This window comes from Balaenoptera musculus, chromosome 9, assembly GCF_009873245.2.
Source record: "Balaenoptera musculus isolate JJ_BM4_2016_0621 chromosome 9, mBalMus1.pri.v3, whole genome shotgun sequence".
Lineage (NCBI taxonomy): Eukaryota > Metazoa > Chordata > Mammalia > Artiodactyla > Balaenopteridae > Balaenoptera > Balaenoptera musculus.
In genome coordinates, this window is record NC_045793.1 from 30,212,678 (window position 1) to 30,227,079 (window position 14,402).

A 14,402-nucleotide genomic window follows, 5' to 3' on the forward strand; every position below is an offset into this window, starting at 1 on the left:
TCATTAAATATTTTGTGATAAAACATACTTTCATCATAAATGATACCAAAATGTATAACTATTTTCTTTTCTGCATCATATTTCTATATTTCAAATATCTAAGTTCAATCAATGAAAAGATGTGCTATTCATCTTTTGAAGTCTAGGTAAAGCAGAAATGCATATGATTCTTCAATAAAAACTATTAACTGTGGAATACTACCTATAAATATAAATTACATGAGGCAAACTATTTTGTGTCTGGATAAGATAATTAAAATCTCTTAATTTTTCACTATAATTTATCTACATGAAAAATCCTTTCCCTGGAGGTAACTTGAATAACTTGGTACCCTACAGGTGCTTTCTCAGAGCCATAAAAAAAATAATAATAGAAAAAAATCCTTCAGCCATACTCGTAGACTAAGGCATGTTATTTGAGTATAAAATGGAAGTTAAAATTTTAGTTTCGCATGGCCAAGGTTTTAAATTCAATTTCCATTAATGTAACTTCCTGGATAAGAGTCCTATTTACCCAATGTTTATTCTATGGCAAGAGAGATTTGAAATTAGTGTAGCAGAAAATCGATGGTGGCATTATTTATTAAGAGAGATAGCCGAAAATTTATATAACAGAACCTAATAATTCAAATGTAAAACCCCTAGATGTGTTTGGTGCTTTTCTCTTATTAGCTATTTCTTAAAATGCATGCTTGACATAACAATTCAAGATGATTAGCTTACAGCTGTTCATGTCTCCAGTCCCCTGGTTTCCACATATGTGACTTCACTGTTTTTAAAAGGTGACTTGAAGTACTCAGCTTCAATTGTATGCTCTGATCCAGACACACTGAGGGGCTCACCGGAAGTTGCAATTCTGAAAAGATTCAACAGAGCAAAAAAACAGTCATTATATTGTTTCCTTTTGGAATGGCTTCCAAAATAGAGTCTGCTGTGTTAAACTACTGGGTCCAAGGGAAATAGGCCACAAATTTTCTCCCCATTCTGAATCAAGGTTCAATCCCTCAAGCATGAAGGCATGTTTAGAGGGGCATTTGCTTTGTAGTATGTTATCTTACCACAGACTAGAAAAACAATTAAAATAACTAATTTCAAATTTTCTTCTCATTAGGGGAAGTAGATATGATGTCTCCTTCTGTCCCACACCAAGAGGGTCTTTCTTCCATACAGCTAGGAGGTGCTCTCTCGATTAGGGGATGGTGGCTGCAGGAGCTGACTTCTGTTTGCGATGAGAATTTTATATAGATAACTTGAGTTGATTTCTTGACAATACAGTCCTTCACGTGCTAGAGTTTGTCATGCTTCATGACCTTGGTAACCTCAACCAGAGTACTTCATTATTTTGTAAAATATATTTAGTGGGTTTTTTGAAGTGTGTAAAAGTAAAGACCAACAATAATGACTTATTTCCGAACACTCATATTGATACTTTTAAAAATAGTTGTATGTACAAGGTTAGAAAACTCAAAGTGTACAGAAAGCTATCAAATGAAAAGAAACAACATCCAGCAATCCACGCCCCTTAGGACTTCTCCCAATGTTTTACACATTCACTTTTGAAGCCTAGATAAGCAACAATGGATAAGATACATATGATTCTTCAATATATAAATGATATAAATATCATATATCTATATAAACCTATATGTGCAGATATTTCTGGTTTTTTTTAATTATCCAAAAAGACATAATGATCTATGTCTGGCTTATTTACCTACTAATCCATCCTGGAGTCCTTCCATATTAGCATAACAGAATTACTTATACTTCTTAATAGCTTGGAGTGTTCCATTAAATGAATATACATTTCATTTAACCATTCCCTTATTGTTGTGTACTTAGATTATTTTTGTAATGTTTTTCTTCTGTTATTTCAAACATACTACAATGAACACTCTTATACATCTATTTTGGTGTACTTTTACAAGTTTATCTAGGGGTGAATTCTAATCTATATGTGTAATAGCCGGGTCAATGGGTAAATGCATTGTAAATTTGATCAACATTACTCAGTTGCCTTCTAAAAAGGTTGCCCCAATTTCACTCTTTCCAACAGCATATGAGAGTTGTTGTTTCCTTCCTGCCAGGTCACAGAGCTTTATTTTTAAATTGTACAATTTATCTAGCTTCCCAAATGGAACAAAGCCTTTAAATTATTTTCCCCCTTGTGCACGTTTCATCAATACTAACACAGTTTAATTTAAAACACTTCACACTCTTAAGTAGGAGTCCGAAAAAGTCAAGCTGTTCAATGATTCCCATATCTCATTATTTAGCACAATGTGATCTTTCTCAAAAAATGATAGCCTATTTGTAAGGCTTCCTTACTAATGAAGTTCTAATACATCATAATAAAGGAAATATTCAAATTGCTTGTTTCTGGAGGTGACAAATGAAGAGTCATTAAGGTAATTTCTTTCCTGAGAATCACAACTTCAAAAGAGTTAAGTATTTATATAAACCTTTACATTTGCAGTAAGAAAGTATGCTCTTTCTTTTTTTCACTAAATAGACATTTTTTAGAATTTATTACTAGGGAAAATTTTTTCTCTCCGGAAGAGCTAATTTGTAGCCTTCTTTTGTGTAATATGAGAAGAGTGTAATTTCCTCTGACTTCCCTTTTACCCTTGCTACCAGGAAGCACAGCACCAGTTTGAAGCCCAAGCAGAGGTGACTTTGAAAAACCTAGACATAGTAAGTGTTTCACCAAGGTAGTAGCTCAACGGTTTTGAGAAAGTAGTCAGCAAATATGTCAAAAGAATACATGATTTTATGTCATCTTTTTCCGGTTTAGTTCAAGTGGAGGAGTCTATAACGTGTAGTTGAAGGAATCCAACATAGGAATTGCCAAGAATATGTCAAATATCCACATCAGCCCCTGAAACTGTGATTGAGTAATAAAATTGAATATTGATTATAGTAATTTTTACCTTTCGTGATATATATATCAGATTTTCCATTATATCATTCCAGGTTTGTAGGTTACTTTCAACAATTCTAAAACAAATATCAAACAAAAAAACCCCACAACTCTAATTAGATGTCCCCTGACATCTAAAATTATTCTCATTTCCCTTGATTACAGCCAAAAATTAAAAATAAGCTCCACTAGTATCTTTAAAAACTGTAACTGAGGGGAGGGATAGGGAGTGTGGGAGGGAGACACAAGAGGGAGAGGATATGGGCATATATGTATACGTATAGCTGATTCACTTTGTTATACAGCAGAAACTAACACACCATTGTAAAGCAATTATACTCCAATAAAGATGTTAAAAAAAAAACAAACTGCAACTGCATTTTATGGAGCTTTAATAAATAATAGTGGAAACTTTAAGTACCCTAAGTTCTTATTTAACAGACTCAAAGATTTGTCGTTAGTCACCATTCCCTGTATCCTTCATTGGGCATATCAAGGTGCTCTCAATAGACCAGTCCAATCCACTTATTTTAATATTCCATTCCCCTTCTCCCTTGGCCCCCAAACACACAGAGGAGCCTAGAAATCTCCTACCAACAATGCCAAAACTAGCTTCTGTTTTTCGAAGGAATTTGGGAGATGAGGTTCTATTTAGTCTTCTAAATGGCCTTGTAATTCATTAACATGTACTTATTAACTATTTTCAGAAAGTAATTAAATATGGTGGGCCCAGCATGCGTCTTTTGGTTTTCCTACCCCACACTATGAGGTCTCAATGGGTAGCAGATACAGATGTGAAGTGTCATATGTGCTTTTATTTATTGACTACTCTTGGCTTATTTTAAAGAGTCCTGAAGCCATAACTTGACTGCTCACTCAGAGTAAAAATGAACAATTTGTTAGGGATGCATGAAGATTGCTCTTTTTGTATCTTCTAATATCTGGTTGTCCAGGTCCTGAGTACCTGCTGACTGGTGCAGTTTTCTGTAAAGGAAGATTAAACCTGGGTTTTCATTTTGATTCTTACCAACCAATGCTTAATGGGCTTGTGACATTGTCAAGGAGTCTTCTAGAATCCAGGATGTGATTCTCCAGGAATCTTCTGAACTTCCCACATCACGGAACATAATGTTGATACAAGTGTGCAGTAAATATCTGTTCTAGCAATGAACTAGCTTTGAGGGGTTAAGCTAACGTGCAGTTGGAGAACAAAATGAGCATTCCAATGTATTAAAAATATTTTATTTGGTTATTTATTCTTTCCCTTCTATGTGGCATATTATATACATCATAGGCAAAGACTAAACACTGGAAAACACTTGTAGTAGCAAAGATTAGCTGCCAAATTTATATTGTATTTGATTTAATGTTTTGCCCTGTGGCTAATAATTAATAGGAAAGTAATAGTGAAAGTATAATTATATTTCACAAATGTTTAAATATTGTCTTGCATTTCATATTAGGAAGCTAAACTTAGCCAGTATTTTCTTACTTCAAAACTTGCAGTGAAGATAAAAGCCCTTAATTAATAATTAACAACTGGTTTTGAGATTAGAAGTGTAGATAAGTATTTATGAATGCATTAATTGTTCTTCCTGCCTGAGGACATCTACAAGTCTTACTCCTAAGCCTGAAAAGACACCCCCAGAACTTCCATGCACGGCAAATATAAATAGAACAATTAATATACGCCCAAACTAAAGTCGTAGCCAGGAAATAACTCTATCAGTCAAAGTATGGATGACATGACAGAGTCAAAGGGATAAGTGAAGAGACTATAAGAGACTAACTAACCAAAATAGATAATCAACAAGGACCTACTGTAGAGCACAGAGAACTCTACTCAATACTCTATAATAACCTATATGGGAAAAGAATCTGAAAAAGAATAGATATATGAATATGTATAACTAAATCACTTTGCTTTTCACCTGAAACTAACACAACATTGTGAATCAACTATACTTCAATATAAAATTAAAAATTAAAAAGAGAGAGAGAGGGCTTCCCTGGTGGCGCAGTGGTTGAGAATCTGCCTGCCAATGCAGGGCACACGGGTTCGAGCCCTGGTCTGGGAGGATCCCACATGCCGTGGAGCAACTAGGCCCGTGAGCCACAACTGCTGAGCCTGCGTGTCTGGAGCCTGTGCTCCACAACAAGAGAGGCCGCGATAGTGAGAGGCCCGCGCACCGCGATGAAGAGTGGCTCCCGCTTGCCACAACTACAGAAAGCCCTCGCACAGAAACGAAGACCCAACACAGCCAAAAATAAATAAATAAATAATTAAAAAAAAAAAAAAAAAAAGAGAGAGAGAGACACTATCAAAGAAGGAGCTGATAACAAACGCAAGGGTAGAGTTAAGGGAAAACACCACCAGGTAGTGAAGCTCCTCAGGGCTGACGAATGGAAGCTCTTACCACCCCTAGCCCAGGAGGGAGCCAATTACAGATCCAGGCAAAGGGCACAGCTGTGGGAGAGAGCACAGAGCAAGAGTCACGGCCACAGGCAGAGGCACACAGGCACTTCCAAGCCAGGGTCCCACAGGTAAGCAGCCAGGGAATTAATGGCCTAAAGTTCTCTCCCCCAAGCTCTGGTCTCCTGCAGGAAGTCAGGGAACAAGGGAGCCTTGCTGATGCTGTCTGTGGAGGGCAACTTCCTGGGGAAGGATCTAGAGGGAATCTGGAGGGGCCAATGGAGAATATCCAGCCTATACAACCCCTAAACTTGGTCAATACAAATTTGGGCCCTGGTCTTCTTACCAGCTACATGTCCTGGAGAAATAATTATATGTGTGTATGTGTGTATATATGTGTGTGTGTGTGCACATATAGAAAGAATAAGTAAGAGAGAAAAAATATTAGCTTTGATCTCAAATAAGAGCATTTATATATGGCAGCAGGGAATGGCTTAGGCTAAACCATATGAAATTGTCTTTTGTTAGGTCAGAATGATTAACTATTGATCACGTATCAGCAATTTCATAAGCTTTTCCTTACTGCACTATGGTGGCTATTGAAGGGAAGCTAGAGAGTGCATAAACATACAACTTGCAAAAGAAGATTCCAGAGCTAAAATGTCTGTGGGTAGGAATGACAAAGGAGTGTGATGGTTAATTTTATGTGTCAACTTGACTGGGCCAAGGGATGCCCAGATAGCTTGTTAAACATTATTTCTGGATGTGTCTGTGAGTGTGTTTCTGGAAGAGATTAGCATTTGAATTGGCAGACTAAGTAAAGCAGATATCTCTCCTCAATGTGGGTGAGCGGCACCCTTGCGGGTCGAGGGCCTGACTAGAACAAAAAGACAGAGGAAGGTTGAATTTGCTCTTTCTCTAATTGACTGAACTGAGACATTGATTTTCTCCTGCCCTCAGCATAGTGGTTCCCAGGCCTTTAGACCCAGACTGGAATCTACTCCATTGACTCTCTATGCCATCAGCTTTCCTTCATCTCTGGTGTGCAGATGGCAGATCGTGGGACTTCTCAGCCTCCAAAATCATGTGAGCCAATGCCTTACAATCAATCTCTTTCTCTCCCTCAATAGATGAATAGATATAGATAGACCCAGTAGTCCTTCCCCCCTTTATTCATTCCAAGACCCCCAGTGGATGCCCGAAACCTAGGATAGTACCAAATCTATATACTATGTTTTTTTCCTATTACATAAACCCCTATAATAAAATTTTTCAATTAGGCACAGTAAGAGATGAACAATAACTAATAATAAAACAGAACAATTATAACAAAAATACTATAATAAAAATTATGTGAATGTGCTTTCTCTCTCTCTCTCTCCATCCCTCTCACAGAATGTCTTATTTAATGTCTTTTCCAACTTAACTAAGCACTTACTGCAGCTGCAACTTTTGCTGTTTGAGGTGCTTCCACAAAATTAGCACCAATTTCTTTTTCCTTCTTCACAATTGCATGGATAGGAGATTCATTCTTACAGATCTTAACAACCTCAGCATACAGTTTTCTCTTTCCTTATTAAGTGGAGAAAACTTTACTTAAGGAAGCACTTTACAGCTTCTATTTGGCATATCCAAACTGCTGGCATCACTACTCTTGTGCTTTGGGGTCATTATTAAGTAAAATAAGAGTTACTTGAACACAAGCACTGGGATGCTGAGACAGTTGCTCTGATAACCAAGACGGCTGCTAAGTGAGTAACAGGTGGGATACACTGGACAAAGGGATGATTCATGGCCCAGGTGGGATGGAGCGAGATGGTGAGAGATTTCATCACGCTGCTCAGAAAGGCGTGCAATTTAAAATCCATGAATTGTTTATTTCTGGAATTTTCCATGTAATATTTTTAAACCATGAGTGACCACAGGTAACTGAAACCTCGGAAAGTAAAACCACAGGTAAGGGCGCCCCAACTACTGGTTGTTTCTCTGGAGAACCCTGACTAGTACAAAGGATGATCTTGAAATCACTCAGTGAGTGTTCAGCATATGCTTTGAAAACAGTAGAAGCACAGTCCAAATTCTACCAATTCCTAGAAGAGGAAAGTCCTCACCACTAAAGGTTTCTTCTTTTGCAAGATGACGAAAAAGCAGAGCAGCCAGCCCAGTGGGTACTAAACAAATATATGCTGAATGAATAACTAAATGATTTCTATGGTCCTTTACAATTCTAAATTTCTGTAATCCTAGGCGAAAAGTTGTGTTATATTTTAAATATATGCTATATATGACCTAATGGAGAATATAGGTGACAAGGGCCCAAAGGCCAGAGCTGAAATGTGGTCCTTCTGTGAACTCAGCTGTGTTCCAGCAATCACGAGTGCTCCGCAGGATCAACCAGCTATTATATTCGCATGAGGCCCAAAAAACCTCATAGAAGAGACGATAGCTGGACCCTCTTTAAGTTCCCACACTCTGAGAAAGTATTTGGGGAATATCAACCACCCCTTCACCTCCTGAGCAGTGTACAACATAGGGAGGAAAGACACCCAAAGTAGAGTCAAGGTCACAAACTTGATCACTCATTGGCAGTTAGAAAGGAGGGATTATTTTCAGTGCATCAGAGGGTTTTCTCAGGTCACTGGACTGTAAACTCTATAAGGGCAGGGATTCTGGGTTTTCCCCTTCATTGCATATTTAGTGCCAAGCACAGGCTGGCACTGAATATAGGAGCTCAGTGAATCTCTGCTTAATAAGTGAACCCCAATTTCTTTCGACCCAAATAACTAGAGATACGTGCATTGGTCATAGAAAACAGCAGCTGAAATGAGAAGACTGAGCAAGCCAATTGCTGAGTGGTTTTCCTAGAGTTGTACGACGTAACCTTTTTTTTTTTAACTACCTAGGAAATGAGTGTAACATGGGTAGAGATAGTTTCTCTCCACCTCAATGTGGTGTTCCCTAGAGTGGCGTGATTTGCTACGATCATATCAGGACACTGCAGCACCATGGGGGCAGCTCCAGTGAGGGGCAGAGACGGACACCTCAAAATGAATTGTCTAAGGCCAAGAGGGCTCATATTAGCAGAGCCCCCGGAACCCACATTGAGCACAGGAAGCCATGGAAGAGAAGGTCACCAGCAGACAGCCAAGAGGATGGCTGCCCTTTGTAAGCAAGGGACATCCCATAAGGGAGGATTTGGGGGCCCAGGTTTTGTTTGTTTTACCACACAAGCTGAACCTGGGCCTGAGAAGACATGGGTGAAACCCATAAAGACCCATGTTCTAAATTGTCCAGCTCATTGTAATTTAGTTGCTAACCAATATTTTTCTTTCAAAAATGTTTTACTAATGATATTCCAAGTAACATTTATTTTAAAAATCCTAATTCCTGTCTATAAATGGATTCCTAGTCATAGGTATCACCATGAGCTAATTCCTTAACTTTTCTGAGTTCCGTGTCTTTATGTGAAAAATGAGAATAATAATAATAGTAATATTAAGAAGAAGAACCTACCTCATATGGATGCTGACAGGATTAAATATGGAATTTCCTTTAAAGTCCTTTGCACAGCATTGGGTGTATGTTAAGTGTTCAAAAAATGCTAAATAGCTAGTTGTAGTAGTTTAGCATAATCTTATTCTATAACATAGAAAACGTGTTTGTCACTTTGGAAACTTCAAAGTGTAACTAAAATGTTATTCCTTTTGAATTCATCCAATACTAAGGGATTCTCAACCACTGCTAGCTATCAGAAAAAGGCTAATCTATTAAATTCTCTTTTATGTGATTCTTAAACATCTGACATTTGACATTAGTCAATTAAGAACAAAGCAGGAAGTATGTGTAGTAAGCACAAATGTGTAGCCCAAAATAAAACACAGCATCCTTATTGCAGGAGGCCTATAAAGACACACATAGTTTTTAGTGACTTTCCTCAAGTTTAGCATTGTGGTAGCCCAGCAAAGCAGTTAAAGGAGTTCTATATTAAGGCTAGGTTTCTATAGATGGGGTAAGCTGAGGACTGACCCAGTTACTGCAATATTTAAGTCTGTTTCTCTGTATTTTGTTCAAGGGGAGACTTTGCAAACAACCAGCACAACTAGCTCTTAGTCAACAGAGCTAGATCTTAGTCAACAGATTTATGACACATAAATAAAACTCCCTAGACTGGGCTTCCCTGGTGGCACAGTGGTTGAGAGTCTGCATGCCAATGCAGGGGACACGGATTCGAGCCCTGGTCTGGGAAGATCTCACATGCCGCGGAGCAACTAGGCCCGTGAGCCACAACTACTGAGCCTGCGCGTCTGGAGCCTGTGCTCCGCAACAAGAGAGGCCGCGATAGTGAGAGGCCCGCGCACCGCGATGAAGAGTGGCCCCCACTTGCCGCAACTGGAGAAAACCCTCGCACAGAAACGAAGATCCAACACAGCCAAAAATTAAAAAAAATAAAATTAATAAAGAATTATTCAAAAAAAAAAAAAAACAAAAAAAAAACAAAAAAACAAAAACTCCCTAGACTATTTATGACACATAGATAAAACTCCCTGGAATATTTCAGACCTACACTTGAACTTAAATGTTATAATGTGAGGATTTATATACTCCAAACACACCAATTCCTTAGCACAATTTTACTTTCATTTTATGAAAGTGGCATTGGCCAAAGAGTATCTTTGAGACAATGGATATACCAAACACATAAAGGCATTATTAATACATAATTCTAGCCTTAAGTTAGGCAACTCCCAATTCCTTTTTTGAGACTTGACATTATTATATTATTACCTATGTGGCTTTGATACCAATAGTTTACACTCTATAGTTTCAGCATATCTTTCCTATGCTGTTACTATATAAGGGTACATCAAACTACAAATACAAATAGCATAGTAATTCAATATATTCCTTTTTCGGGAAGAAGAATAACTTTCATTTTATTTTATAGGAAATGAGGTGCAGTCCACATCCTGATGTACGTGGAGACACAATTTGAGGCATAAAATGACCAGATTAATTTCATAGCAATGTGCTTTAAAGGGATAATCATTGCATAAAGTTTCCACCAACTAACCAATCAATCAATCAACTGCTTACTTACTGAGCACTCAGTAAATGCAAGCCATAAATGCCCTCCTTTCTGTTCTTTTTCAGTGGAAGTGTCAAAGTCATGCAATTCTACAAAAACAATTTTCCCCATGGACTCCTCTATGTTTTGACCATGACAACGTAAAAACCTTGAATTCTGCTCATTTTCCTTGGTAATAAAAGCTATGTCTAGACTCCTACTTCAATTTCTTGCCCCTATGATTTCACTGCAATGACCAAGCAGCATGAAAGATTGTTTTATTACTTTATGGCAACTTAATTTTGCTTTGATGTTTTTCTACATGAATTTTCCAGGGGAAAAGAAAAGGAAAAGAAAAAATACTTGGCTACTTCAGCAAGCCCAAAGATGAATAATTTGGTATAAATTAATGAGCATCATTAATAACAATTTGAAACACAACCTTCCGCAAATATTAGTACCTAGAGTGCAACAAATATGATAATAGAATAGCTGTCTAAGCCCACTCACTGCAAAAATAAGTTAATCACTTTATTAATATTAAACTTTTCCTCAGGAACATTTTCTGGAGTAAACCATGAAATGTTATTGATATCATTTACATCAGAATAATAAATGACTTACTAGAAATTTGTAACAGTGATTCCAAATTCTTTTTTAAGTATATTGAAGTCAATCTCAATTTAAATGTAAGACACAAACACAGTGAGTCATTGCGCCTATTTTAAGTGAAAACATGCATGAACATAGCTCTTCTTTAATGGCACCTTCACGGACCAACTCTGTCTTCAATTTTCACCCTATATTTTTGGTATAATAAAAGGTACATGGTATCACCATCAACCTCCTTCTCTACTTCTATAGTATTTACAAATAAACTTATTATATGTGAACCAGTACATATTTAAAATAACAATATTTTCATAATATCTGACTCCAAGAGTGAGACAAATATAGAACATTCAGAGACTAGAGGCAATTGCCAAAATGAAATCTAATGAGGGCCAGAGATCCCAATGCCAGAAATAGGTCAAAAACATGGAAATATGTCAGAAAAGATTTTTGGTTATGACACTGAGCAAACATGTTCCTACGGAACGATTTTGTCCTCAGGTCCTTTCCCTCCAATTGACCAGCGATATGACTGGAGTCTGTGGATGTCAGTTTCGGCTGAGCGACACAAGAGTCCACTCCTCATAGACGAGGGCACCAAGGGTAAGTCAGAAGCCAAGCAGAGCCTGACAAGAGTTTCTGAACTGGTGCTTCAGTTTCACCTTGAGCTGGGTAAGCCCACCAGGAGCCAGGTACGTTTGGCCTATTTTGTATCTTGTAAATGACTAAAGAATTAACCAACTAACTGAGCCAAGGGAGGGAAGGGTCTTCATATCTGAAGTGTTAAATAACTGTTGGTCTTCAAAGATGTTAATTAGGTGATTAAAATCTTGAATTTTTCCCCCCTCAACTCTCTACTCTGGGTAGAATTTAGGCCAGGACATTAAATTCAAATAAATATTTTCTATAAGAATATTCTTCATATTTTCTTCATACATCTCGCATCTTTTGTACTGCCAAGTTGCTTTTAGCATATGTGTTCATATGTGTATACCTATGCATATATATAAATTACCTAATTTATATATATTTAATATATTATATAAACATATATTTATATTATATTAATTATGCACATATATTATTTTCCAGAGATTTAATACACTCTAACTCAAGCTACAGAGTTTTTTGTTTTGGGGTTTTTTTTTGTATTTTATTTTATTTATTTTTTTATACAGCAGGTTCTTATTAGTTATCCATTTTATACATATTAGTGTATATATGTCAACTCCAATCTTCCAATTCATCACACCACCACCCCTTGACATCAGCATTTTATCTCAATTAACACCACTTGTTTGCATGTCCTTGCAATCCCAGACTGTACTTCCGGGTCTAAGCTGCTACTTAGATGCCTTAAAATAGGTGGGTGGTGGATAATGTCATTTATATCTTGCTATTTCTTACAAAATACACTAAATGTCTTAGGGAAAATAAATCTCTGGCATCCAATAATATCTCAGTCATTTTCAATAAATTAGGGATGTGCAGTCATTGCTTTAAAAAATTCTGTGACCTGCGGCATCACTCAGGGGTTCAAAGTCATGCGTTAACAATCAAGCTCTCTGCTAGAGTTTGACTCTGTAGACCCAGCCAATGGAAGCTGAATCAAAAGCTTGGATTGTAAGTAGTGGAAAAAATTCAAGCTAGTTTTAAGTCAAAAGGGGAAAAGGCTGAGTAACAGTGAAAAATTATCAAAGTAGAGGTTTTCTGCTCCTTTGGTCCTCTTTTCCTCTCTAAGAAAGAATGATACATGCTTATATGGGAACCAAGTCTTTGTAATGCTGTTTGAAGTATGGGAAAAAATAAATTTATTTTTAAATCTATATAAATGAGTTAGAGAGAGGAAAGTGGACAAAGAGACCATTGAGGAGAGAGGATGTGTAGGATGGTGTTTTGGTGAGCTGGGGGGGTTGCCTAGGGGAAAAAGAGGGTTGTAAAAGTAGAATTTAGCAGAAATTTCATTGTGTGTTGAATAAGGCTAATTGCCCCTTGGCTGCCATATTGTCCCCAACTCTACTCTCAAAAACAAATAAACAAAAAAACTATTAAAAAATTTAAACTACTCCTCAAGGCTTATTTACCAGTAAGTCATGCTGTTATTGGAGGGGGCGTTTTAAGTAATGTCCAGCATTCTCTCAGAGGGGCCATTTTTGCCTAGGCCCCCTGCCACACCTGGCTCAATCCCCTGGGGCCAAGGTCAGGTCCCTTCGGCTTGGCTGCTGGGGCGTATAGCTATCAGGGAGAGGCAGGGCGGGGTGGGGGGTGATACAGGCACAGGCAGTTGAGCAAAATCTGATTTAGAGAAAAGCACATTAAGTTTCTATTAGAAGTACTGTTCATTCAATTTCATGGATCTAGAGTGAAAAGTGACGAAGGTTCACGGCCGCCATTATCCATGGAATGATTTGCGATTCACGTTTTCAGCTCGCTGCCTCACAACTGCTCACCTGGCCTCCAACTCACCACTCCAGCTGATTTCTCTGAGAACGTTGCTCTTTACTCAGCATTTTCTTCGGTCCCCCAAATCTGGCTTTTATTTACCAAATCACTTAAACCATTCACAGAATCCATTAGTCCCAGGGGCTTGAGGTGACATTAGGGCACATATTTCTGACTAGAAATTTTCCAAATTGACATGAGACTCTAGGATTTTGGGTTGTTTTTTGGTTTTGCTTCCCTCATGATCTATATTCTATATAATTAAGGGCTTTTCACCCACGAATGGCTTAAACCGTTGTTTCAGTGGCTTACAAACAGCAAAATACCCTATTAAAATCTGTCCAAAAGGTAAAATTTCTCTTAATTAAAAGCTCAGAGTACACCTGGCACGTTGTTTGTTTTGCTCGTGGCACAGCCCGTGTAGATTTACCAATAAATCATGTAACTGGAAAAATTTTAAATATCACTTTGCCGGTGGTATCTTTGCTTTCTGTAGTCCTCTTTGAATACAGTTTAAAGTTCTTTCTCTTAAATGACACAAGCTCTTCTAAAATTGGCTGCTGAATGACCTACACAGGACTGAGAGAAGGAATCTAGAAACAGAAACATTACAAAATACTGAGCCGAAAAGATAAATTTGGCATAATCAGTTTACTTAACCACGTAATCTTTCTCTTTTTCTTCTTAATTCTGTATTTAGATACAAAGTAAACATTCCCACTTCTGCAATATTTGGAACACAAGAATATAAATAGCTATGGCTTTATATTTGAAGGATAAATTCAGTCCTATTTCCATATGCTCAACAGAAATATTTCAGGTCCAGTCGTGACACTGTTAGAACTCAATGATATTAAACACAACCATCCCAACCCCCTAAACTAGGAAAAGACAAGACACCTACTTTTTGTTGCTGTTCTTTGAGACCCTATGGTCAATGAATGATGACA

At 37.5% G+C, this 14,402-nt stretch overlaps 1 protein-coding gene across 1 annotated transcript in view; it reads right to left on the minus strand.

Annotated features, from left to right (window-relative positions):
- Window positions 1-14,402, minus strand: part of CPED1 (cadherin like and PC-esterase domain containing 1) — a 292,803-nt gene that overhangs the window by 198,581 nt on the left and 79,820 nt on the right. Inside the window, 1 exon segment of the mRNA XM_036864402.1 lies at window positions 723-856. Within this exon segment, the coding sequence (XP_036720297.1) occupies window positions 723-856 (134 nt within the window).